Source organism: Clinocottus analis, unplaced genomic scaffold (assembly GCF_023055335.1).
Source record: "Clinocottus analis isolate CAN_PGR_092001 unplaced genomic scaffold, fCliAna1.0.p SCAF_7, whole genome shotgun sequence".
Classification (NCBI taxonomy): Eukaryota; Metazoa; Chordata; class Actinopteri; order Perciformes; family Cottidae; genus Clinocottus; species Clinocottus analis.
The window spans coordinates 15963796-15990592 of record NW_027176229.1 but is presented as its reverse complement, the minus strand read 5'-3'; the positions used below and the strand labels follow the sequence as shown (position 1 = coordinate 15990592).

General features: G+C 41.4%; 3 protein-coding genes across 3 annotated transcripts; 2 read left to right on the top strand and 1 right to left on the bottom strand.

The window, feature by feature from the left end:
• Positions 1-149: 149 nt before the first annotated feature.
• pole (polymerase (DNA directed), epsilon) lies at positions 150-15762 on the top strand. The gene is made up of 47 exons (XM_068604943.1): positions 150-376; positions 926-1061; positions 1159-1239; positions 1339-1383; positions 1466-1558; positions 1674-1828; positions 1916-2060; positions 2143-2223; positions 2318-2425; positions 2504-2614; positions 3080-3285; positions 3416-3548; positions 3654-3767; positions 3876-4088; positions 4178-4285; positions 4399-4527; positions 4608-4710; positions 4821-4967; positions 5072-5217; positions 5426-5574; positions 5745-5837; positions 6229-6531; positions 6680-6875; positions 7062-7276; positions 7826-7928; positions 8018-8098; positions 8184-8306; positions 8484-8693; positions 8880-9092; positions 9177-9320; positions 9415-9555; positions 9657-9810; positions 9984-10090; positions 10322-10498; positions 10621-10844; positions 10993-11213; positions 11343-11547; positions 11660-11833; positions 12155-12280; positions 12931-13063; positions 13163-13367; positions 13447-13578; positions 13742-13935; positions 14060-14260; positions 14355-14480; positions 14902-14991; positions 15103-15762. Exons 1-47 carry the CDS (start codon positions 309-311, stop codon positions 15223-15225), a joined length of 6885 nt encoding a protein of 2294 aa, XP_068461044.1. The 5' UTR covers positions 150-308; the 3' UTR covers positions 15226-15762.
• Positions 15763-16704: 942 nt separating this feature from the next.
• Positions 16705-20328, bottom strand: p2rx2 (purinergic receptor P2X, ligand-gated ion channel, 2). The gene is made up of 12 exons (XM_068566356.1): positions 19934-20328; positions 19252-19387; positions 19050-19121; positions 18886-18961; positions 18709-18805; positions 18487-18567; positions 18178-18331; positions 17817-17947; positions 17622-17712; positions 17474-17539; positions 17299-17376; positions 16705-17111 (listed from the first exon to the last, which is right to left on the bottom strand). The coding sequence occupies exons 1-12, from the start codon at positions 20098-20100 to the stop codon at positions 17013-17015; spliced, it is 1248 nt and encodes a 415-aa protein (XP_068422457.1). The 5' UTR covers positions 20101-20328; the 3' UTR covers positions 16705-17012.
• Positions 20329-20717: 389 nt separating this feature from the next.
• On the top strand, positions 20718-26457 carry pes (pescadillo). Its single transcript, XM_068566871.1, has 15 exons — positions 20718-20872; positions 21133-21212; positions 21400-21553; positions 21853-21962; positions 22094-22265; positions 22377-22466; positions 22694-22810; positions 23157-23234; positions 23680-23769; positions 24259-24389; positions 24532-24657; positions 25032-25216; positions 25454-25584; positions 25674-25841; positions 26071-26457. Exons 1-15 carry the CDS (start codon positions 20849-20851, stop codon positions 26143-26145), a joined length of 1731 nt encoding a protein of 576 aa, XP_068422972.1. The 5' UTR covers positions 20718-20848; the 3' UTR covers positions 26146-26457.
• The last annotated feature ends 340 nt before the right edge of the window (positions 26458-26797 follow it).

Below are 26797 nucleotides of genomic sequence, written 5' to 3'. Positions count from 1 at the left end.
GTACATGACTTTTACGTTACCACTAAATCAGATCGTTAAACGGTTCTGCATTTTTGATCCCAGTGGTTAATCTCAATAATACACGATCTTTGTTCTTCTTCTCTGCTCTGCTCTCGCGGCAACTGCCAGTACGCGCCAAAATAAGAAAACACAAGCAGCGTCAGTGACAGCGACAGAGAAACCCGCAGGTCAACCCTTTGAATTAACGTCAAAATCGGTTTAAATGCGGCTTTGCTGGCTCGCTTTTACAAACTAAGCGGGAGTTTAATTTATTTTGCCGTGTCGGAGGCAGCAGAGCGCGACAGAAGATGGTTCTGCAGAACAGTGGACGGTACAAAGCAGCGCGAGGACAAAGTGGAGGGGACCAGGAAAACCAGTGAGTTGATTCCCCGTCTGACAAAAAACCCGTATGCTCCCCTTGAAAGGAGTCTAGACGAACCCAGTCTACGAAGTGCTACTCATTGTTTGCTGTTGCCTTTAATTGAACCAGATTCAAGGATATACATTTTTGCATCTCACTACTGCATTTTATTTCTTAACCCTTTAAGCCCACACTCTAACCCTTAATACTATTTATTGTTTAAATTGTGTTTAGAGGTTGTATATGGGGATTATATATTATTGTTGCCCTGATTTATAACATTTATTTCCTGATTTGTACCTTGTGACGTGTTAGGGATCAACATGATACTTCAACTCTTATTCTATTTTTTGCTTTTTCGACAGTTTTTTTATGTTTTAAAATGTATGTGATTTTTAAATATTGCTTTCTTCTGCATTATGTTTTGATGCTTTTAATGGTTTTATGTGAAGCACTTTGAATCGCCTTGTTTGAAATGGGCCCTACAAATAAACTTGCCTTGCCTTCATTATATGACATGAGCAGCCCGTTGTTTAAAGTAGCTGTTATGTGTGTTTGAACCAGGGAGGATGGAGCCGCGATGTCAGCCCTCAAGCGGCTGGAGCGGATTCAGTTCACCGACGAGATGGACGCCCGCTTTGGTTTTGACAGGATGAAGGAGCCGGGGGAGAAAACGGGCTGGCTGATCAACATGCATTCTGTAAGTATACACACACACACACACACACACACACACACCGTGTCATGTCTGGGCTTTTGAATGTCTGATACTGAACGAGACACTTTTCTACTTCTAGGCTGACATCCTGGACGATGACAAGAGGATGATCAGTGCTGTGGATTATTATTTCATACAGGACGATGGAAGCAGGTTTAAGGTGTGTTGGGGGAACATTATTTAATAATAACATAATCATGTGCATACAGCCTTTTCCACTGCTATTACATGTCCCTCCTGACGTGTATCCTGTCTGCAGGTGGCCCTCCCATTCAAGCCATACTTTTACATTGCTACTAAAAAGGTAAGACCGTGTTTGTCATTTGCATCTCATGCCATGTAATCCTTTTCAACAACTTTTTCCTGAAAGACAACTTTACTTCCAGAACTGTGAGAGAGAAGTTACCTCGTACTTGTCGAGAAAGTTTCAAGGAAAGGTGGCAAAGCTTGAAGTTATACCCAAAGAGGACCTAGACCTGGTGAGAGTTTGGTTTTTAGTGTCAGCGTTAAAGTGTTTCATATTATGAAAACTAAAATAAAAGCTATTCTAGAAGAAGATTTTAACTCAACAGCCATTTTTACTGTTCTCCTCAGCCGAATCACCTTGTTGGTCTGAAGAGAAGCTACATCAAGCTGTCGTTTAGCAACACGGACGACCTCATGAAGGTCAAGCGTGAGATCACCCCGGCAGTACGCAAAAACAGAGAGAGGGAGCAGTCCAATGACTCCTACACCTCAATGTTATCAAGGTACCATCCATCTTATTAGTTTATAAAAAAAACCCTGTTATTCCAAGTTTAATATTGATCTGATGACACCATTGTTGGTTGCTTTAGTGCCTTGTCAGGTGGCAATGTGAACTCAGCAGACGAAGCCGGGACGTCAAAGAGTCTTTCAGACCAGTTGGACAACATCGTGGACATGAGAGAGTATGATGTGCCCTATCATGTGCGATTGTCCATCGATCTCAAGATCCACGTGGTAAAGAACGGTTCCTGTTGTGCCGATGCTCTAAAAGATACACATGCTGGTTGTTCTGATCTTGATTGTTTTTATTTTTCAGGCTCACTGGTATAATGTTCGATACCGAGGCAGCGCTTACCCACCAGAGATTGTTCGAAGAGATGATCTTGTGGAGAGACCAGTATGAGAATTTCATTAATTGTGTTGCAACATCGAATCTTTCATTAATTCAGCGACTTCGGTAAAACGTTGGGGGTTTTTTGTTCTTTTTTTAGGACCCTGTTGTTATGGCTTTCGACATTGAGACCACCAAGCTTCCGCTCAAATTTCCAGATGCAGAGAGCGATCAGATTATGATGATCTCCTACATGATTGATGGACAGGTGAGTTGTATTTGTGATATGTATTCTTCTTGTATTAGTCTGTGTCAGTTTTACTAACTTTGTGTTTGCTTTTTCAAGGGGTTTCTAATCACAAACAGAGAGATTGTCTCTGACAACATTGAAGATTTTGATTTCACTCCCAAACCTGAATATGAAGGCCCGTTCACTGTTTTCAACGAGGATAATGAGGTAGATATACTAGAGTGTCATCAAAGATTGAAGCACTTGAAATTGTATAACAAATATATAAATGCTGCCATTTTTCACAAGTTCAATTTAAAGACCTGAAAAACACTCAAAGGGCTAATCTTTACCAAATTTCAGTCACAAATTTGTTTAGGTCCAAGTTATTACTTCTTTGCAAATCAAGAGCACACTTGTGTAATAGTGATGCTGTTTAATCTGTATCTTAAAATGCCACACCTTTTTAGGTGGATGGATTATCTTGGCAAGAGAGTGCCAAAGTACTCACTAACACAAATTTGTACGGATAATTCAAGAGAAATAAGCCTTTTTAGGGCACAGCCCCGGGTCTTTTTATTCCAACACATGGGAAATGGGAGCGAGTGTTTCATTCATATTTTTGTTAAGTGTAAATATAACGCTCTGGTTGCATCAGTGCAATAACATGTGGTGACCTGACTTTGGCTGCAGGCAGCTCTCCTTCAGAGGTGGTTTGATCACGTTCAAGAGACCAAACCAAACATCTTTGTGACCTACAACGGAGACTTCTTTGACTGGCCTTTTATCGAGACCCGGGCTGCGCTCCATGAACTGAACATGTACCGGGAGATCGGTTTCCAGAAGGATAACCAGGGAGAGTACAAGTCTAGTCAAGCCATCCACATGGACTGCTTTAGGTTTGTACCCCTCTGACACTATTTAAATGTGTGAGTGTAAACTGTGTGGTTTGCATGAACATTTAAACATCATTTAAATGATTTCAGTTTCCTAACATCATCCTCCCAACCTGCTTCTTTTCTGTCTCAGGTGGGTAAAGAGAGACAGCTATCTGCCGGTGGGAAGTCATAATTTGAAGGCAGCAGCGAAGGCCAAACTGGGCTACGACCCAGTGGAGCTGGACCCGGAGGAGATGTGCCGCATGGCAACTGAAGAGCCACAGGTACACAGATGGACTTCAGTTTTCACAGCTTGAGAAATAGAGGATTGAATTTTTTTTATTTGATTTGATTTTGTTGACTTTTTCCTTTCTCTACTTTTTTGTCAGACTTTAGCAACCTACTCTGTGTCAGATGCCGTAGCCACATATTACCTGTACATGAAATATGTTCACCCCTTCATCTTTGCTTTGTGCACCATCATCCCCATGGACCCTGATGAGGTTTGTCTATTGTGTGCATTTGTAAAAAAAAATATATGTATATGAAAGGCTAAAATAATAATAAAAAAATATATCAGGCATTTTTAAATATCAGGAATTTTCTTCCAGGTGCTCCGTAAAGGTTCTGGGACTCTATGTGAAGCTCTGCTGATGGTGCAGGCCTTCCACGCAAACATCGTCTTCCCCAACAAGCAGGAGCAGGTCTTCAACAAGATGACAGATGACGGTCACGTCATGGACTCCGAGACATACGTGGGCGGCCACGTGGAGGCGCTGGAGTCCGGAGTGTTTCGCAGTGACATCCCCTGCCGTTTCAAGATGGTACCTCTGAGTTCAACTTACAGCTGATTCTTCACTTCATTGCTTTCTGTTTGTTCTAAGCGTGACAGTTTGGTCTGGTGTGTTGACAGAACCCGGCAGCCTTTGACTTCCTGCTGCAAAGAGTTGAGAGGACGATGCGCCATGCCATTGAGGAAGAGGAGAAAATACCTTTTGAGCAAGTCATCAACTTTAATGAGGTATGTTGCCTTTTCTTTTCTTTTTTTTTAGTGAGTTTGTTTTGTTAATTTTCTTCAATTTGGGCATTGATTTTTAAAAGTTGGAATTTCTAAAATATGATTTGTTTTCTCAGGTTTGCGAGGAGATTAAAAAGAAGCTGACTTCCCTGAAAGAGGTCCCAAACAGGATTGAATGCCCCCTTATCTACCATCTGGATGTTGGTGCTATGTACCCCAATATCATCCTCACCAACCGCCTGCAGGTAAAAGAAACCTCCAAAGAAATATGCACGGGATAAAAAATATAGAAATATAGGAATTCAATACTTTTCTACTTTTACAGCCATCCGCAATGGTTGATGAGGCCACTTGTGCTGCCTGTGACTTCAACAAGCCTGGCGCCTCCTGCCAGAGGAGTATGTCCTGGCAATGGAGAGGGGAAATCAGTAAGTCATTGTTTATGACAAGGAACTGAGAAGCTTAAAAGACACAGTGCTTCTACCGTGTTAATGTAGGATACAGTAAACTAAATTCACACTTTTCCCTCCGGCTGCAGTGCCTGCGAGCCGCAGTGAGTTCCACCGCATCCAGCAGCAACTTGAGTCTGAGAAGTTCCCACCGTTTTTCCCCAACGGTCCACCTCGGGCCTTCCACACTCTGAACAGGGAGGAGCAGGCCAAACATGAGAAGAAACGTCTGGCAGGTACTCTTCTTTCATGTCTTTTTATATTTTCATTTGGGGGTATATAAGCAGTTTTAATTACTGGTTACCAAACTATAGTTTGAGCCATCTTGTGTTGGTTTCAGACTACTGTAAGAGGGCCTATAAGAAGACGCACGTTACAAGGCGGGAGGAGCGAGTCACAACCATCTGTCAGAGAGAGAACTCCTTCTACGTTGACACCGTGAGAGCTTTCAGAGATCGGCGTTACGAATTCAAAGGACTTCACAAGGTACATTTTGGTATTTACAGCAACTTAAATCACAATCATCCCCATGTTGTGGGCTATTTTAAACTCATTACATTGTTCTATCCGTTATGAATGTTTTCTTCCCTTTCTAACAATTCAGCCTTTACACATTTGTAATTGCCATTGTGATTGAAATTCTTCTTGCCCATTAAAATGACTTGTTGTAAAGTACTTGCTATCTTTGCTCAAGGTGTGGAAGAAGAAACTGTCAGCAGCTCAGGACAGCGGAGATGCTGCTGAGATGAAGCGCTGCAAAAACATGGAGATCCTGTACGATTCTCTTCAGCTGGCTCACAAATGTATTCTGAACTCTTTCTACGGCTACGTCATGAGGAAAGGGTAGGAGTAAACTACAGTTTTCCTCAATCAAACCATCTCACATCTTCTTGCTTGCACTGTTGCATGAGCTCTAAAGTCTTTGCTGCCGGTGAAATCGGGCATCGCTGCTATGTGATTAACGGTACTCTGCTACAGAGCTGATGTCTGTGCGGCCTTTGTATATCCACCAGGGCGCGCTGGTACTCCATGGAGATGGCTGGCATTGTGTGCTACACTGGAGCCAACATCATCACTCAGGCCAGAGAGCTCATCGAACAAATAGGGTGAGCATCACACCGATAATGAGATGCCTCATCGCAGAAATGACGTCTTTAGCCAGTGCAAGGTCAGCTCCAACTCAGGAAAGATGGAGCTGGAAAAGATCCACCGCCTTGTTGAACAAACGTATTATCAGCAGTTTCTTGCCAACATGTGGGCTTGCATCCAGCGCCCGCTGTATCGTTCTTGTCTGACTCTTTTTCTCCAATCCCATTTACTTTAGTAGCGGATGTTGTTTGTATTGCAGGTCATATTACGGTTGCATGACTGAATTGTCTTTGAATAGCGCATTCTTTCCTGATGAAATCACCAAACCTCCTAGTATGTGAATTTAAAAACGATACATTTCAATCTGGCACTCACCACATCTGTCACTTCTACTGCTCTGTGACTCAGGAGGCCCCTCGAGTTGGACACTGATGGTATCTGGTGTGTCCTGCCCAACACGTTCCCTGAGAACTTTGTGGTGAAAACCAGTAATGAGAAGAAGCCCACAGTGACCATCTCTTACCCTGGGGCCATGCTGAACATCTTGGTGAAGGAGAGCTTCACCAACGATCAGTACCACGAGCTGGTCGACCCTGCGTCCCTCAATTACAACATCAGGTCTGAGAACAGCATCTTCTTTGAGGTGGACGGACCGTATCTGGCCATGATCCTGCCTGCCTCAAAGGAGGAAGGGAAGAAGCTGAAGAAAAGGTAAAGCGCGAGAGGATTCTGTGATTAAATGTCATATTAGACTGTCCCTGTTGGCTTAAATGGATTTTTTTACCAACGTTGGTGAATTGTCAAGGTTCGATTTAAAATTTTCAGTTGTAATGATTTAAGTCTCCTCTGTTAATGTTAGGTACGCTGTGTTTAATGAAGACGGCTCTCTGGCTGAGTTGAAGGGTTTTGAAGTGAAGAGAAGAGGAGAGCTCCAGCTCATTAAGATTTTTCAGTCGTCAGTGTTTGAGGCTTTCCTCAAAGGAACCAATCTGGATGAGGTGTACGCCTCGGTGGCCAAAGTGGCTGACTACTGGCTTGACGTTTTGTACAGCAAGGTAAAACCTGTGATCAAAATGTATAAAATGACATTCTAGGAGTGCACAACATTCACATCATGCTTTCAGACGTGTTTTGTGTAACTTGGGTTAACCAGGCCTCGAGCAAATATTTGAAAATAACGATTGTATGCAGAGAAAGTGTTCTTCACAAAAGCTAATTCATTTATTTCATTGGTTTTCTAGGCTGCCAACATGCCAGATGTGGAGCTGTTTGAACTGATTTCAGAGAATCGTTCGATGTCCAGAAGGCTGGAAGACTACGGAGAGCAGAAGTCCTTGTCTATCAGCACAGCTAAGAGACTGGCTGAGTTCCTGGGAGACCAGATGGTGAAAGATGCTGGCCTGAGCTGTCGCTACGTCATCTCCCGGAAACCTGAGGGTTCGCCTGTCACTGAAAGGTGGGACAACAGCTCTGAAAATACAGTTTTACACATTGCACAAGACATTCTTCAACGTTGTATTCGTTCTGTAAAATGTCCACCTTTTGCTTTCAAAGCCAAGCAGGTTGAAGGCGAGACAGATTCTTGGTGTGAGCAGCTGTTTTTGGTCTTCCTGGGTCTTTTTTTAATGGTGGACATTTCAACCTGTCATATTAGGAAATGTAGAGGTGTTATTAATTAATGACAGTTCCCTTGTCCTCAAGTGCCGGTTAGACATGATGGCAGTCATGAAGCTACAATTTCATCCACATGCTTTAGTCTAGCTTCTCCTGGCTTTTCCATCTCTAGCTACACTGTAAGTTGTTCAATAAGTCCACAAAATGTACAACATGTACAAAAACTACTTGATTCAAAAACACACTGCCATGATACTAGATCTGATAGATTTTCTGATGTTGTTGGGATCAAATAAAATGATGTCAGATGGTAAATGTTTGTGGCGAACAAGCACTTTGTGATATTACGCTTTGCGTTTAACACTCATTGATTTGTGTCTTTTTCCATCAGAGCCATTCCTCTTGCCATCTTTCAGGCCGAGCCCAGTGTGAAGAAACATTTCCTTCGTAAGTGGTTGAAAATGCCCAGCCTGCATGACTTGGACATCCGCTCTGTGAGTTTGTAAACAAACATTTTATGTACTTTCAGTTGTCTGTGTGAATTTACCATGACATTAAAATGTCTGTTGGTGGGCCTTTTCAGATTCTTGATTGGAGTTATTACATAGAGCGGTTGGGAAGTGCCATCCAGAAAATTATCACCATCCCTGCAGCTCTTCAACAGGTAAAAATCCAACACATTTCATGGATCTCACCCTGTACCATTATCTATACCTGATGTATAGATAATAATGTAATTGTGTCATCAGGTGAAGAATCCGGTACCCAGAGTGAGGCACCCAGACTGGCTTCACAAGAAACTCCTGGAGAAAAATGATATCTTCAAGCAAAAGAAAATCAGCGAGCTGTTTACCAGTGAGGGCAAGAGACAGGTTTGTTCACTTCACAGCAAAATGTTCTTTCAACACAGTCCGATGTCAGAAACCCGAGGGATGTGCAGATGTTTTCCAATTTGACTTTCCTCTGGTTAGAGACAGGGTCTTTAGCCACTAGCCCACACTTCGTCCCCAATATGCACCAATTTTCCTGAATGGCCTCTTTTCTCTCAGGTGGCCCATCAGCCTCTTGAAGCAGGCCTAACTGCCGACATAGAGGACTTTGGGATGCCAGCCAAACGTCTGCAGCCAGCCATCCTCATCAGCACCAAGCGGAAACGGGCCTCTCAGGGAGAAGAAAGCCAAGTGGAGTCTCAGGATGTCGAGCTCACTCAGTCCTGGAGAGAGATTCTGGGGCCGCCCCCACCTATGGGAGAGACACGGGTAAGCCAACGGGCAACAACCACAACGTGTTGCCCTTTGTGTCAGATGATTCCTCCTCTTTGGGTAATATTCTTATGCCGTCTGAATATATTGGACATGACACTTATAATATTTTGAGACAATTTGTTCTTGTATTCCTGAAGATATATTGGAAAACGTTCAAAGAATGATTGTGTCTGTATACAGACGGAACGGCTAGTGTGGATGCGTTACCATAAGAAGAAGTGGGAGCTGCAGCTAAGACAGAGGAAGGAGAGAAAGAAGAGGAGGAGGCTTCTGGATGGTGAAGCTCAACCCGTAGGAGGAGGAGTGATCAGAGATGGTCCCACCACCGGCCTGGGAAGCTTCCTCCGCAGAACAGCACGCAGCATCCTGGACATGCCATGGCAAATTGTGCAGGTGAGGGAAAGTCACCCCATTATCATCCTCAAGTCAGTTTAACAAATACCAACATCCTCTAATCTTCTCACACGTTCCTCTCAGATTGCAGAGACTAGTCATCCTGGTCTGTACAAGTTGTGGGCTGTGATTGGACATGACCTCCATTGCATGAAGCTGAACATCCCTCGGGTCTTCTATGTCAATCAGAAAGTCCCAAAACAGGAAGAGGGAGCCACATACAAAAAGGCATGCAATCAGAGAATGTAGTAACAAAAAAATACATTGCTGGGTTTTTTTTTGTGTCATTAAAGGTTGACCAAATACTTTTGCTCGTCTTTAGGTGAATCGCCTGCTGCCTCGCTCCAACATAGTGTACTACCTTTATGAGTACTGTGTACCAGAGGACATGTACCAGGAGCACATCAATGAGATCAACGCTGACCTGTCTGCTCCGGACATCGAGGGAGTCTATGAAACACAGGTATCATTTATACACCTCCAGGAGGTTTTTCAAGGTTTTCATATCCTTACTTATGCTTTTTGTGTGTCAGTTGTTCCAGTAAACAGAATGCTCTCTTTCAGGTCCCGTTGTTGTTTCGTGCACTGGTGCAGCTCGGATGTGTCTGTATGGTCAATAAACATGTTGTGAGGGATCTGGCGGGCAGAGAGGCTGACACTTTTGACCTGGAGCATCTGGAGAGGAGGTCTCTGGCCCAGTTCAGCTACCTGGAACCTGGTGAGACCCGCCTGATGCACTGGTCATTTTGAATTGATGTTGCAATGATCTCATAGGGGTTATTGTTTTTTTATTGACCATTTGTCTAATGTTTTGCCTGTAATCATGTGATACTGCACTGTAACTTAATCTGGAACAGGTTTTACAAGGTGGTGGTGTGTTTCCTCTTTTAGGGAGTGTTCGGCACATGTACCTGTATCATCACAGTCAAGGTCACAAGGCTCTGTTTGGCCTCTTTATCCCCTCTCAGCGCAAAGCCAGCATCTTTGTCCTGGACACAGTAAGAACAACATGTTTATTTTTCCAACATGTCTTTATTTCTTCGAAGGTCAAAGTGTTGGAGTTTTGAGTTGTATCCTGTCAAGTGAGGTTCCTCCAGTGCCAACAAATGCATGGAGTCAATTTTTTTTATTTACCAAAGAAGAAATAAGACCAATATCAATGTTGATGCATCCTTTACCCAGCTGGCAGAAAACAATCCTTATGCTCGGTCTTTGATTTATCTCCCAAGGTCAGAAGCAACCAGATGCCCAACCTGACTAACCTCTATACAGCCGAGCGCATTGCTCTCCTGGAGAAGACGAGTGAAGAACTCCTGCCTCCAGAGAAACACAACTTTGAGGTCCGAGCTGAAAATGACGCGAAGGCTATTAACCGCGCCCTTCAACGCATACTGCTAAACTACAAGGTAAAACACACTAGAGCTATTACAAGACCTGACTATCTAATCATTACATTCATCCATATTTCGACTTCTGTTCATATGGCTAAATCTTTGATATATAACTAAGTGTCTGTTGCCGTTTACAGGAGGAGCGCCGCGGACCCACCCTCATCGCGGTGCAGTCAAACTGGGATTTGCGGCGGTTGGCAGCAGGGATGCCGGTGCTTGAAGAGTTTCCCGTCGTTCCGGTACATGTGGTTGATGAGATCAGCTATAACGTGCTGGACTGGCAACGGCACGGTGCCCGACGCATGATCCGCCACTACCTCAACCTGGACAGCTGCTTGTCACAGGCTTTCGACATGGCCAGGTACAAACCACACACTGCTAGCTCTGTGGATTTCATCTTCCCTACTGACACCCCGGCACGCTCGCTTTGTCGTCTAAGGAAGTCTATTCTCAGTTTGGAATTTTGTTTCAGAAAACATTTGAACTCGTCCAATGTCTCTTGCTCCCAGGTATTACCACTTACCTGTGGGGAACTTGCCTCAAGATGTGTCCATCTTCGGCTCAGACTTGTTCCTGGCAAGACATCTACGGAAACACAACCACCTGTTGTGGCTTTCCCCCACAGCCAGGCCCGACCTCGGAGGAAGAGAGGCTGATGACAGTCGCCTGGTCATGGAAAGTGATGACCGGGGCTCTGTGGAGATCAATGCTCAAGGATGCTATTCCACAGGTGTGCTCACACACCAGAAAACACACTTAATCTGCATCCAAGAAAACGCAAAAGATCATCAAGCAACTGTATATTTTATGAAGCGTCTTTCGCTGTCTTTATGGACGATCTGGTTTCCGTTTCTTTCAGTGTGTGTGGAGTTGGACCTGCAGAGTCTGGCAGTTAACACCATCCTCCAATCACAACATGTCAATGACATGGAGGGTGGAGCTAGTCTGGGGGTCAGTTTTGATGTGATCCAGCAGGCCTCGTTGGAGGACATGATGTCGGGGAACCAGGGAGCCAGTGCTCTCGCCAGCTATGATGAGACTGCTCTCTGCTCCAACACCTTCAGGTGTGTAAACATCTGTTGTTTATGACTATTTAAACCCACATATATATTTTCTAACAATGCAGATGGGGCAAGGAAGAATATTGTGTTTTTTCCCTTCGTGTTGTATGAGCAGGATCTTGAAGAGCATGGTGGTTGGATGGGTCAGAGAGATCACGCAGTACCACAATGTGTACGCAGACAACCAAGTGATGCACTTTTACCGCTGGCTGCGCTCCCCCAGCTCTTTGCTCTATGACCCCGCACTGCACCGCACCTTGCACAACATGATGAAGAAGGTGTTTCTACAGTGAGTGCCACATCGTTCTCTATACTGCAAAAAAAACATCTTTGTTTATTAAACATTGTTTATTTTGTCATAGTACATACATCTTTTGAATCAGCCACTTGTGAGAGCTGAACTATTCATATACTTTTTTAATGGCTGAGCTGTCCTTGTGTTAAATATCATTGTTAATTATCATTTGTGATCACTGTTTGTTAATGTAATTAAATGGTGTGAATTGTGATTCTTATCATAATGCTTTTCATCTTTTTATATCGCGTTGTTATATCTCCACATGTTACATGCAGAACGGCACCAATGCTCATTCTCCTATTCTGATGTCAGGTTGGTTTCAGAGTTCAAACGTCTCGGCTCTACTGTGGTGTATGGAAACTTCAACAGGATCATGTTGTGCACTAAGAAACGCAGAATAGATGATGCCATCGGCTACGTGGAATACATCACCAACAGGTCAGACATTTACCCAGTGGGAGAGTGTGTGTATATATTTGCATTATGTAGGAATGTAATCACTAGATGTATGCAATTTATATGTATAAATGACATACTTGTATCCTTATATCAAATGTAAAAATAATGTACCTATATTAAAGTAGTCCATATTTGTGTTAAGTTTCTCTTCAATAGTTTGAAGTTAAAGTCAGAACACTAAAATCAGAAGGAAAAACATAATTACTCATTAGAACAGTTAGTTGTCATAGATTGTATTGCGGTCTCCATTATGGGAAGTGAATACTGTAAAGTAACCCTAAAAGTGGAGAACCGCCCATTAGACTAATGGAGGGAAAAGGTTAATGGTGAATTTAGGCCAGTATACAAAAAAATATATAAATATTGCAACAGTAAATAATGTATCTTAGGGGGATTTTGGTTATTGAAATATTGCTATGGCTAACACCAAATGTTCTAGCCTTCAGATCAGCATTGAAGCAGCTTTTGAACTTTTTGGGAAATATTGTTAATGAGTATTACTAAAAAAATATTTTGAAAGTACAGTTGTCCTTAAAACATCTCAAAAGGGTATTTTCTTTTTTCAATGACTTTTCAGTCTCTCTTGTCATATTGTAACTGAAACATGACCTCCCTGGCTGTTCCTCTAGCATCCACTCCAGAGAAATCTTCCACTCTTTGTCCATTTCCTTCTCCCGATGCTGGGAGTTCCTGCTGTGGATGGATCCATCCAACTATGGCGGTGTGAAGGGCAAACTGCAATCTGGCATCACATGCGGAGACGTAAGTCAAACTGAAACTTACAATATATTTGCACTGTTTAAAAAAAGCAGAAGACAAACTCATTCTTCCATGTTTTTTTGTGTGTTTTTTTTTTACCAGGAAGCAGCTAAAAAGAAGAAAAAGAGTCAGGGGGAGGGAGATGAGGAGGGCAGTGAGGATGAAGACGAGGATGAAGCAGATGTTGAGGAAGATGATGTTGACAGAGAGACGGAGGTGGAGGAGCTGATTGAGAGCAACTGGAACATCATGCAGTATCTGCCCCAAACTGCCTCCTGCCAGAAATACTTCCTCATGATTGTCTCCGGTAAAAATACTTTTATACTCAATTTACTTTTTGGTGTTTTTATTCCTACCAATTCTTACCCACAAACTTTCCATGCCAGCTTACATTGCAGCGGTCTATCACAGCATGAAAGGGGAGCTGAGACGAAACGCTCCTGGAGCAACGCCAGTCAAAAGACGTGGTGGCAGCCAGGCTTCCCAGCAGGCCGTGGGGGATTTTAGTGCTCTTCCTGGTAAGATGTTTTTAGTTACTAAAGAGTTCTATTGTGTTTCACACAAACTCCACATTACACTCATTAGAGTCTCCACAGATGAGTGTCGGTTAGACTTTATACAATTTCAATTGTGTTTAGATCGATTTCCTCTCAAATAGGATATTTCTTCTCTCCCCCACAGGAATGATCTCCTTCTCACAGGAATATGTGGCCAATGAACTGACACAGAACTTTTTCACCATCACTCAAAAAATCCAGAAGAAGGTGGCGGGTACCAGGAGTGTCAACCAGGCCTCAGAGATGTTCCCCGTCCTGCCTGGATCCCACCTGCCACTCAACAACCCAGCACTAGAGTTTATTAAATATGTTTGCCAGGTATATTACTAAGTACTCCAACTCACAATATTACTAAGTACTGCAACATACAAAGCTTTTTTTCATGTGTTGACGTCATGATTTTCCTCTCACCGTATGGCAATTCCCTTGTTTGTCTGTCCAGGTCCTTTCCCTGGATACCAACATAGTGAACCAGGTGAACAAGCTGAAGAGAGACCTCCTGCGTCTGGTGGATGTCGGAGAGTTTTCAGGGGAAGCCCAATTCTGTGACCCCTGTAGCTCCTACATCCTGCCAGAGGTTATCTGCCACCACTGCAATTTCTGTCGCGACCTCGACCTTTGCAAGGACCCGTCTGTGGCACATGTGAGAAGAGGAGCGCTTAAATGCTGGCATAATATTTAACGCTGTTCTTACTCCTGATTCCAGTTGCATGAACTGTTATTTCCTCTCCTTGTAGGATGGATCGGTTTTGCCCCAGTGGTTCTGCGCCAACTGCCAGGCACAGTATGAGACTGAGTGTATTGAGATGGCTCTGGTGGAAGCTCTGCAGAAGAAACTGATGAGCTATACGCTGCAGGACCTGGTAAGGGAACACACTTGTGTTTTTTTTTTTAAATACAGAATAAATGACTAACTAGATAACAGTTTAGGGGTTGTTCATTGTCCTTGTGGTTAATATAAACAACATGAACTATAATGTTTTGGTTTTGTTGTATGTCTCCACCCCCTCCCCCTCATCCTTTCTCTCTCCCTCCATGTTTCCTTTCTGCATATACAGTATACTGTCACTATCAGATAAAGGCAAATGCAAACAATCTTTGAGGGGGAAAAAAAATAAACAGCTTATTGAAAAAGGACATCTCTATTGTAAAGATTTAGCAGGGCAGTAATTTTCATATAAAATGTTAATTTTGAAAAATTCCTTCGTGGTCAAACTCTGTTATACAACACTTAATAATTTAGCTGAAGCTGCCTCACTGATAAAAAACACTTTGTGATTTTAGGTGTGTACAAAATGTAAAGGAGTGAAGGAAGCAAACATGCCTTTGTACTGCAGATGTGCCGGAGACTTTGACCTCACGTTCCCAATCAAGGTTTCTACTCTCAAATTCATCTTATCAGTTCAATGTAGTGATGATAGCGTTTGATTTTTCCCATGTTGCATTGTTCTAACAGCTGTTTTTGTTCCCTTCTTTTTTTTAAAGACCCTCTCTGAGCAGATCACAGTGTTTCGCAATATAGCGTCCCACTACAGCATGAACTTCCTGCAGGAGACCATTGCCTGGTTGCTTGATATGAGCCCACAGATCAAGCAGAATGCTCAATGAATGTGACCTCAAACCCTCCCTCAGCTGCCTCTCTGGCAACCACTTCTCAATCTGGAAACCACTCTCGTCGGACACTTGTCATGCACTTGTTCATCTGCCTCGACAATGTTTTGATAAAATATGTGGACTGTATATATGTTTGAAGTCTTGATCATGCCATAAAATTATTTTGTTTTGTGACTGTTAATACATATTGTGTTTTAACTGTGAGGATGTCTGAATGCTTTCATGGCTCAGTTATTTGACTCTGTGCTGGAGAAATACACTGCAGTTTTGCCTCAAAGGAACAAGCACAGACATCCTGAGTGCCATTGACTCTGGGGACCTTCGTTAATAAGTCGTCACGTAGCAGCTGAGCTTCCTCCCCATTTGGCTGCTAATGTGTCGGTTATGGCTTGTGGCCTGAACTACTCTGACATGACCCCAATTGACCCCATTATTGGGACTACTCGCAGTGCAACACTTAACACATGTCGGATGCTAACTGCTTTATTGCAAATTGTTTTGTTGTTGATTGCAAAGATAATTTAGGTTCTCCGGTTTTGAGTTTTATGTTTAAAAAGGTATTTAGCACATCCGAACCGTAAAGTCCATTCTGGTCAGTTTCAGCCTGAGCAATAATTCACAGTGGGGATATGAAACGATCAGATGCTTCTGGCTGGTTGTGAATTTTGTTTTCACTGTTGCTGAATATAAGAATCCTGTTCACTGTGGGTCGTGAGCTTAACCCATGCACATCCTTCGCTGTGACCATGTTGCCCCACAGATGACGTCTCCCAGACAAGTAATCACACTTAGAGCGGCTCTTTAGAGCTTCTCACTGACGATGCTGTTCGTACAGAATGACGGACAATGGAGTACTGTGACATACTGCCTTTACATTTTCCAACTGTTATTAAAAAACATCTTAGTTCAGACAGCAGTTATTGAGCTTAGCTCTGGATTTGATTAAAACAACCATCAGTTTAAGATCGATCATTAGATGAATTTGCAGCTCTTTACATGCCATAAACAACTTTCCAACTGGCATGTGACTGTATCATGCTGCTCCATCCATCAAGGCAGATATTGATCCATTAAACCTTAGTCTTAAGTCATTTTTCACCAATGACATTTGTATTGCTCTCAGGCATCCAGATGGATTCCCTCTTACCCACAATCTTATTAGGGAAACCATTTCATGGAAAATGTCAGTGTTATTTGATTACTGCTCATTGCTCTCCTTGTGTGTCTCCGGGCTGTTTCCTCCTGTATCTATCGTTATGCTGAACACAGCAGGTTGAAAGACAAAGGAAATGAATCTGAATATTACGGTTCTTCAAACATGTTTTAGTTTGTAACAATGCAGATTTATAAGAGCAGAGGTCAATGTTTAATGATATAATAATATAGTAAAGGCCAGTATGAGCATGAGTTGATAGAAGACATTTATTGCACTGAATGTCTACAATACACTGATAGAAATGACAGTTTGTAATGTTCCTTAATACTCCAATGTTAATGCATGTCACTTCAAGTGAAAGGGAAACAATCAGCTTCATTGTCACACACGTTGGGGTCCATCAAGGTTTTAAATGATATATGAGCTGAATCCACTGCACAGGCAGAGACTTTAAGTTGACCAGCCTCCTCTGTCACTGGTACTCTGTCAGTTTATTTCCACTGACAACAGCATGGCGGCCGCTGGCAGCCCATAACTGAACTGCTGCACCTGAGGAACCACTCAAGAGTTGCTCACAGTGAGCTGATGTCCACAGCGACAGGCGTGACTGAGGCGACTGACAACGTTACAGGGGTACGCCTTCTGACAGGTCTGAATGGTTTGACCCGAAGCTGTTGATGTAGCTGAGCTCCGTGGGTAGGGGCACCGCGGGCTCCTTGATAATCTGTGGATGACACACATCCCTCACTAAGTGAGCCAGCAGGCATTTCAACCATATATAATTGTTACCAAAGGATAATATATAGGAAAATATATATTCTTGAGCTCATCTTTTCAGCTATGTTTTAGATATATTAAACCTTTCCATGAATCCATGTGTTGAGGTTCAATAAATTCTGCCTTTTACTCACCTCATCAAATTTTCTATCACTAAAGACTTCATTCTTGTCAATAAAAGTCAGCATGATCCAGTCACAGAAAATGGTACACTAGAGGGGCGACATGAAAAGGAATATCTGATTGTTGTGCAGCGACAGCTTTCACTTTAAAGTCTCAAGATAAGAAATTAACATAGGGATGACTCACAATGCCAACTGAAGTCATGGCAGTCACTGTGCTGATGATGGTTGGGATGGGACTGAATTTACCAGCCTGAAAAATAAATTATATGTAAATAGCATAATGACAAACACAGTCATCACAGCTTGAAATAAATGATGTAGTTTCCACTTACATGTCCATGAACTATGACATCCAGGCGGATGCCGTAGGCCTTGATGAGCGTCCGAGACTCTACCCCATCCTTACTGTAATATTTGGCGAACCTGCAAAATTAAACAGAAATTTCAAAGGTTAAGGCTGGGGGAAATTACCAAAAGCATCTTAAAATGCAAAACAGAAATGGTTAGAGTTGGGTGATGGAGCTCACCTGTAATAGTAACCAGAGTTGATCTGATCCTTCCGGAGATCAAGACGACGGAAGGAGTATGTGGGTTTACAGTGGGAAGGATCCAGATCCAGGTTACATTTCCAGTTGATGAAAACCCCTATAACTCCTCCCTGAACAACAACACACCATATTGCTTCTTAAGCTATACTACATTGTCACAACGTAGTAATTTTAAACACATAATATCATAGTGTGTGTATATATATATATATATATATATATATATATATATATATATATATATATATATATATATATATATATATATATATATATATATATACACACATGCATTGTTTAAGATAATACATCTGGGTTTAAGAAGATATAGTTTACTCACAGTCCTGCAGAGCTCAGTGAAGTTCTCCTTGGCTTCAACTGCGATGTAACCCAGCCGGAAGTTTGGACAGTAGGGCTCTTTTTCCTCATGATAATGACACTTATTGAGGTATTTCTGGATGTCACGCTTGTTTGAAGCATCTTTGATATTTCCCCTGCCAAGGACAAGAGCAGGAGCTCTTCTGAATGTTTGCAGCGCTCTGGCGTGTGTGTGTGTGTGTGTGTGTGTGTGTGTGTGTGTGTGTGTGTGTGTGTGTGTGTGTGTGTGTGTGTGTGTGTGTGTGTGTGTGTGTGAGTGTGTGTACTCTACCTCAGCACTTTAAATCTGGGGAAGTGGATAGAGTTCCTGATGAACACTGTGAAATTGATGGCCTTCATTAATGGTGGTTCTCTGTTGAAGAATAATAATAATAATAATCAGAGGAATCTTGTTTCTTCCATCATCAGTTGGTTTCAGCTAAATATTCACCATTCATCAAAACATAGGCTTGAACGTTCAAACATGAGAAGGATTATCTCCCATTTGCCTTACCTTACTACAGCATACTTCTCAATTGGACACCAAGTTTGGATCTCACAGGTTTTCAAGGTGTGGTTGTAGTACTGAACACATCTGCCAGTCCTTTTTCCTGTATAAAGTGTTTGAAACAGCTACAAAATGTGGCAAATATAGATCAACAAAGCTAGAACAAAGGAGTAAAAGCAGTACCATGGCCATCAAAGTCAACCTTGTCCTTCACACAGTCAGAGTCGCTCGTACAGTTGGCATTGGTAACACTGAAATGCTGAAGTGAAAAAAGACCCATTACAGCGTTGTATGTTCTTGTATACTAGTTGATGTTATTGTTTAGAAAGTTTTTGTTGACCCCCCACCTCTGCGCAGTTTCCTTGCTTTTGATCATAAGTAACTTCTCGTCTCAATATTGTACTAATCACATCACCACCCTGTGAGAAAAACACCACAAAAATATGATTAGTCAGTAGGATTTACGCTGCCGTGAAGACACAATGAATACAGGAGAATACAGGAGGTGGGACTTCCTTAATTGTATTGCTGCATTTATCCTGGACTCACCTCTGAGGGTCGAACATACTCCACAGTGTCCATGACCTCATCTCCATGTTCTGCTGTGCCTTTCATGAGCGTGTAAATTGAGCTTTCTGGTCGAGTTTCACTATCTTGGTAGGCTTTCTGACTTATGAAGACATACCTTCAGAGAGATAGAGCAAACAATTGCAATGTCACATTTTCTGTCATGACGTTGATTGGTATTGGAGGTATCAGATTACCTTGGCTCTGTTCAGCCCTCTATGCTGAAGCCAAGAGAAGAAGAAAATCTGACGCACTTCAATCTAAGTCATCAAATCTAATAAATAGCTTAAGATTTGAAACAGTTAGATGATAATCATATCTTCACAAATTCAAAATATTCTAAGTTCAAACAACAAATGGACATAAAGAGTGTGTAGCCCATTAATTGTGTCTCTATCATTATGTGATTTGTTTGTGCAGTTAATTGCAAATGAAAAGAACATTTAAAATCACATTGTAATCAGTATACACTTGTTTTTCTACACAGAAAGGCATATTACTGACAAAAAACAATTGCATAGTTCTTCAATCCTAAAAGAAGCATTAGAACAAACATCTGATCACAAAATATGAAGAAAAATGAACAAAGTAAAATTACTAAAGCCTTTTTAGTTACAGAGAGAGGTTATCTTTTAGCATGCAAGTACACAAACACAAAGCTTACCAGATGAAATAGGTGCTCACAAGAAACTGAACGCTTCTGTATATGACTCCAAGAGTTTTGTTTTTAACCACCATCACCTTTGGTGTCTCATAGTCCCAGAAACCAAGAAAATAGTCCTTTATTAAGGCACGTAGCCCCATGTTGAACATGTGAAATATTTCACACATCCTGTGAGGTCCCTGTGAAGTCTTAATTCTCTATAACTCAGTCTCCAGCTTCCTCTCACTGTTTTTCTTTCTTGCTCTCTGTTCCTGCTCAACTCCAGACTGCATCTCAAGCATCCCTGCCCCCAGCAGAGAGGGAGGGGAGACGGGGTGGGGTTCAGCAAGTTGAATCATGCATTATTTCACATTAGCTCATTCTGATGATTGTACTGCTTTATGATGTTTATTAAATGGTCATACTTCAAATCTGAATAGTATAACATATTCATTGCATTATTTAGAGGGTATGATTTAAATTTGATACCCACGATTCCTTCCTCGTTTCCAGTGTTTTGGTACATCTTGTAATGAGATAAACATGAAACATCAAAAGTATGTATTACATTTTGCATTACCTTTGTCATTTCAAGTGTAACACGTATTTTACAATCAATACTTGGTGGTTAAAAACATAGCACGGTTCATTATATGTTATGTTTATAAATATGGCAAATCAAATTGACACAGTGAGCATGGATGTGCGCGCATGCAGTACCACAAGTCATAGCAAGCAGCTTGTTAAAATGCAGGCGGACAGACGGGCCACCCCACAGCTGCTGGGTCCTTCACAGCCTCCGCTCGTCTGCGCATGTCAAACACGTGCGTCTGCTTGGTTTGGACATAGCGAGCGCTGTGTTACCTTCTTAACTACCTTATTTGTGGACAGTATTCTTGCTATTACTATACTACCTACTCTAGATACGATTTGTAAATGGGAGGTCTTCAGAAGAAAAAGGTAATAGTTGTTGTCAGGCTCGGGCACATTAACTCACTTAGCATCGTGGTTAATGTTAGCTAGTTTGTTTAGCTAACGGAGTTTGTTTTTCTTAAACGGTAACGTTTAATCTGTTGGTTGGAGGTCAGCGGTTTACGTCAAAGCATTTAAATAACCCGACTATGACTTCAAGTGAATGTATGTATGTATGTATGTATGTATGTATGTATGTATGTATGTATGTATGTATGTTAATCCGCTCGTCTGTCCTTGTTTTCCAGTATGAGAGGGGCTCAGTCACCAACTACATCACCAGGAACAAGGCTCGCAAGAAGTTACAGCTGAGCCTCCCAGACTTCAGGTAACCTTACTGTGTTGATTGTATTGTGTAGTTGGACGATGTGGATACAATAATAATGCACATAATTTAGTATACACCCATTTCCCAATGTATTGGGTACACATAGTAACACGAGTACACCAGTTCTGCAATTCTATTGGATTGGCAGGTCATGTCACAGACAAGTAATCTTTCTCCAATTTTTCAGGCGACTGTGCATCCTTAAAGGCATCTACCCTCATGAGCCCAAGCACAAGAAGAAGGTGAACAAGGGATCTACGGCCCCGAGAACCTTCTACCTGCTCAAAGACATCCGCTTTCTGCTGCATGAGCCAATCGTTGGCAAGTTCAGAGAATACAAGGTATCATATTCAGATATTTCCAATTATTCCTACAATTATATGCTTATGAGCAAGAGTTTGGAAAAGGATTGTAATTGAAATTTAATTAGTGATGTGAATATATACTTCCCATACAAATAACTTTAAACTCAAGGTAAATCAGTCTTTGTCTTTTGAAACTGGTCAGTTTCTGCTCATAATTGTAATTTGTTCTTTGTTATAGGAAATTCTTGTTTCCCTGATTTTTTTTTTTTTCTTTTATTCAATAATGTTAGAGAAAATAAACACTGTCTTATTGCCATAATATTTGATCCAAACAGGTTTTTGTACGCAAACTTAAGAAGGCTTATGGAAAAACAGAATGGTCTGCTGTGGAGAGGCTGAAGGAGAACAAGCCGGCCTATAAATTGGACCACATCGTCAAAGAAAGGTAAAATTATCTACTATGCTATTTGTAAAAAATAAAAGTCTGCAATTGTGTGTGTATATATAAATTTAATTTTATTAAAAAAAAAGAAGTAAATATTGCTGTGTTCTTACTGCTGCTCCTTTTCGTTGCAGGTACCCCTCCTTCATTGATGCGCTCCGTGACATTGACGATGCACTCTGCATGAGTTTCCTCTTCTCCACCTTCGCCCGAACAGGAAAATGCCACGTTCAGACAATCCAGCTGTGCAGACGCCTCACTGTGGAATGGATGAACTATGTGATTGCATCCCGCTCTCTCAGAAAGGTGCTACCTGACACAGCACAGCAACCATCTTTATTTGTTTTTCATAAACATAAAATTGAGTTCATTGCCCTCTGTTCTGTAAGGAACTAACCTCTTGTGTGCTCTTAACAGGTTTTCATCTCCATCAAGGGAATATACTACCAAGCGGAGGTGATGGGACAGCTCATTACATGGCTGGTGCCATATCAGTTCTCCCATGATGTGAGTGAATGGTGAAATGCCATCCTTATTGATTATGCAAACAGTGAAGGTTGACACAGGTCTAATGGAGCAGTTACTCTTTTGTGTGAATGGCGGCTGTTAAAAAGAGTTCAGACTGCCCTGAAGTCTTTTTGTGCTCCAGGGATTAAACATTATTCGTAAGTGTTTGCACTCATGTTCATTCATTTTACTACAAGTTAAACTGGCATTTTTCTTCTGCCTTTTAGCACCCAACCGATGTTGACTACAGAGTAATGGCAACTTTCACAGAGCTATACACCACTCTGCTGGGCTTTATCAACTTCAGACTCTACCATTCCCTCAACCTGCTCTACCCACCAAAGGTATCTTGGACTCTAAAACAATCTCGAAGGTTTATCTCTATACAGGCACTTATTATTTATAACGCCTTATTAATCTTACAGTTAATTGTCAGTGATCAGTATGGATAACATTTCGTTTGCAATAATTGTTACAATATTATAGTTATTGTTACTCAAATTAACAAAAAAATGTACGTTTATCACTTTAATTCAAGTAGTTATTTATGGTCTAGAATATGAATATTGTGGAGTATTTTAATGGTTTGGAGTTCAGAACATTTTGGCTGCAGGATAAAAGGATTTGTTGCGATGTGGTCGTCACCTTTTAGTATACCTACACCATGTTGACGTCATCCTCCTTTTGCAGTTGGACATAAAAGCCGAGTCGGAGCTGAAGGAAGAGGATGATGAGGACTACGCCATGAATTCAGAGAGCTACCTTGAAGTGAGGCTTCTTATCTTGAACCATTTAAAGGATCCCATAAACCACTCCCTCTTACTTCTAGTGGTGTTTAATCATACACATTTTTTTTTTTTTTTTTAAATATCCATTTCTTATATTTTGAATATGTAAGAAAGGGTCATATGATAAGAAAGGAACTACACGTTCTTTCAAGATAAGATAATAATAAATAGGGTTCTACACTTCTGGACATTATCAAATGTAGTATTGAAAATTGTTGTTTCTTGAAACTGTAACATTTTCTATCTGGTTACGGTTAGAAGGGGGTTCTCGTTTTTTTTTCCGTTTTTTTTTCCGTTTCCATCAATGAAGTGGTTTTTAAATCTTTGTTTAAGTAATGTTAAGTATCGTAAGTAATGTTTAAGTGTGCATGTAAATATCAAAATTAGGGATTGTTGAACTAAGGTGATATTTTTTTGTGGTGCAGAAACTGTCTGCCCTGAGTACCAGTCTTGCACGGGTGGTTTCCACTGAAGAGGAGGAGGAAGCTGAATTGGACAAGTTCCCTGACGAAGAGGTAAGAAAACCATTTAATTAAATCAGATTTTAGTATTAGTATCTTACCTGTTTTGAATAGAACATTGTTGTCATTGTCATGATAGTGATATAAACAGTTGACAAACTAATTGGTCTCTGAAGGCAGAAGTGAAGGTTCACATGTTTGTCAGAGGTGTCAAAGCTTCTAGAGGTGTGAGACTGGGGACTACGGCTTCATGTTTGGTTGCCAAGGATGAGATTCTAAACAAATTGGGAAGCTTGTTGTATGCAGTTCCAGTTGTTTCTCAAATTAGCAACTTTTCAAAAGCCCAGAAGATATCGGTTTGCAGATATGATCTTCCCTGATAAGTCAAACACACGCCTTTTGTAAAGCTGCTCTAACATGTGGACAACATTCAGTCAGACAATGCGTTACCGTGAATTCAAAGAACTACTGTCTCATAAAAACAGTGACTTTTTAATCTAAAAACCTTTACTAAACATGTTTTCTTTCATTGCTTTTCATCAGGAGGACTTGGAAAAGATGGAAGCCAGGGAAATGGAGCAGAAACAACAGGAAGCTCAAAAAAAGCTTTTTGAGGGGCTTAAGATCTTTCTCAACAGAGAAGTACCCAGAGAGTCACTGGCTTTTCTCATCAGGTGAATAAGAGCTGCTGCCGTAAAACTGACATAAAAATCAATGGCCTTTTTTTTTTATTTACAAGAAGAAATGAGTAAACCATCGATATAAACCCCAAACTGATGCAAAGTCTATCTTCTGCATGTTGCTGTTGCCTTCCAGGTGTTTCGGTGGTGAAGTGTCCTGGGACAAGTCTGTTTGCATTGGCAGCGCATACGAGGTGACTGATGAGACCATCACGCATCAAATTGTTGACAGACCCAACATCGACAAACAGTACATCAACAGGTAAAAGAAGGTTTTTCTTGATTTCTAAACATGTATAACACATGATACTCTTTTTATATAACAATTTGATTGATAGTTTATTTCTATCTCTTAAATGCAGGAAGTCTCTGATTTAATTGTGCTCTTCTTATTACCGTATCCTCTACAATGCTTCCTTTCAGAGGCGTCTCTCCGCTCTTTCCTTAAAGCAACTCTGTTCTTTATCATGTTTGACAGACCTTGTCCTCTTTCTTTCTTCCACCCTGCATTTTTAAATGCTCGCGTCAACTCCAACTTGTCTGCCAACTCGCTCACATATGTCTTTAGCAGGAAGGGAAATCCCCCACATGTATAGTAAGGATATATGCAAGATTTACCATGAAACTATTTTTTAGGTATTACATCCAGCCCCAGTGGGTGTTTGACTGTGTCAATGCCAAACTCCTGCTGCCTGTGGAAGACTACTTCCTTGGAGTGACCCTGCCCCCTCACCTCTCTCCCTTCGTGGAAGAGAAAGAAGGAGACTACGTGCCCCCTGAAAAACTAAAGATCTTGGCCTTACAGCGAGGAGAAAAACCTGGTATGAACCCAAGCATTTCTCTGATGTATCCTCTTTCATATTGTACTTATAAAACGAGTGTCATCTTTTTCTTGTTTGAAAACATTGAATCACTGAGTATAGTAAGGATGTAGGTTAACTTCAATAAATGGCCACTCCTGGATCACACACTGGTGCTATTGTAACTTCTAAAATCAATAGGCCGCACCTGTTGCCTATTGATGCATCATTTTACATTTACATTTTATTTCATCACAGTCCAAGAGGAGGAGGAGGAGGAAGATGACGAAGAAGAAGAGGAAGATGACGAAGAAGAAGAAGAGGAAGATGATGAAGAGGTAGAGGAGAAGTCTCTGAAGAAGATGGAAGAACAAAGATCCCAGGGCAAGGTAAGACACCTTTTTGATTCCTTTTCTTTGCCATCTGTTTTTAAAAAACGTTTTTAGAAACCTTTCATCAGCTTCTTTGTCTTTTTCAGTCTCTGCCTGTCAAAGTGACGCCCGGGAAAGTGAAGGTTGACAACCCAGCACGCCTGGAGCAGGAGGAGAAGGCAGAGGAGAAACGTCTAGCCATCATGATGATGAAGAAAAAGGAAAAGTACCTCTACGACAAAATCATGTTCGGAAAGAAGAGAACAATCCGAGAGGTTTGTGCTATTTTATTGCTTGAATATGGATTCACATTTAGATAATACTGTTTGGATAGATAACATTCTTACGTTTTTAACAATGGATCTTTTATTTTCAGTATCTGACATCTTATCTTGTTAAACAACATTCTACAGCGGGAGTGTGTAGAGTCTATTCAAGTCCAGTGATGACCCCAGAGTTTACTGACCTCTGAAATGACTTTCTGCTTTCATTCGCTTCTTACAGACGAACAAGCTGACTGCCAAGAGGAAGGCCCATGATGATGCTGAGAAATCAAAGAAGAAAAAGACCAGAAAATGATTCATCTGATGTATTTGTCAGGCAGACCTTCTGTATTTAAATTCTTGAGGTAGAAAGTATTACAGGTTAACATGTCCTAAAAACCTGTGAGTGCATGATAGAGCTTTGAGTGAGTTCTGTGCACTGGCCGTTGCATAATTTCAAGTGGAAATACAGGTTGTGGTATATGCTAATAGTGTAATTATTATTTTAACAGTGATTGTTTGACTGTATGTTGTATGTATGACCTATTCTACATTACACAATATATTTCTTACATTTTGTTGTATAATCTGTACTTTAAACTGTCTATTAAAGTACAACTGCAAAGTATTAAGCTTGTTACTTGTGATTTTACAAAGTAGGGTTTCTTACTGGCTTTGTTAGGGTTTTACACACTGTACCCCTGGGTGGCATATTCAAGATCAAGCAAGCAGTTAGTCTTTACCTAGCAGATGAGTTCCTGTTGCGTGTCTCTTCCCACAGCTGTGTAGGAATCAGAAAATATACTTGAATAATGTGAAAATACAGTTTGTCCCAGAAAAGCACATCTGTGCAGTGGGCACTGTGCTGTTAGTGGGTCATTTTGAGCAATTTGTCCACATGGACAGTGGGCGTCGATGACGAAGGAGCATGGGGCCCTCTGCCTTCTTGAGACGCTGCTGTGCTCGTG

Bases quoted from the DNA above. Each gene is read 5' to 3' on its own strand.
- p2rx2 (XM_068566356.1), bottom strand. From the start codon at position 20,100: ATGTGTGAAATATTTCACATGTTCAACATGGGGCTACGTGCCTTAATA. The intron at 19,122-19,251 runs GTGAGTCCAGGA...TTTTTCTCACAG, and splicing joins AGTATGTTCGACCCTCAGAG to GGTGGTGATGTGATTAGTAC. The intron at 17,540-17,621 runs GTAAGTGGAAAC...TTTATTTTTCAG, and splicing joins ATGTCATAGTTCATGGACAT to GCTGGTAAATTCAGTCCCAT.
- pole (XM_068604943.1), top strand. From the start codon at position 309: ATGGTTCTGCAGAACAGTGGACGGTACAAAGCAGCGCGAGGACAAAGT. The intron at 8,694-8,879 runs GTAAGCCAACGG...GTCTGTATACAG, and splicing joins CACCTATGGGAGAGACACGG to ACGGAACGGCTAGTGTGGAT. The intron at 14,481-14,901 runs GTAAGGGAACAC...TTGTGATTTTAG, and splicing joins GCTATACGCTGCAGGACCTG to GTGTGTACAAAATGTAAAGG.
- pes (XM_068566871.1), top strand. From the start codon at position 20,849: ATGGGAGGTCTTCAGAAGAAAAAG. The intron at 21,554-21,852 runs GTATCATATTCA...TGATCCAAACAG, and splicing joins GCAAGTTCAGAGAATACAAG to GTTTTTGTACGCAAACTTAA. The intron at 25,585-25,673 runs GTAAGACACCTT...TGTCTTTTTCAG, and splicing joins AACAAAGATCCCAGGGCAAG to TCTCTGCCTGTCAAAGTGAC.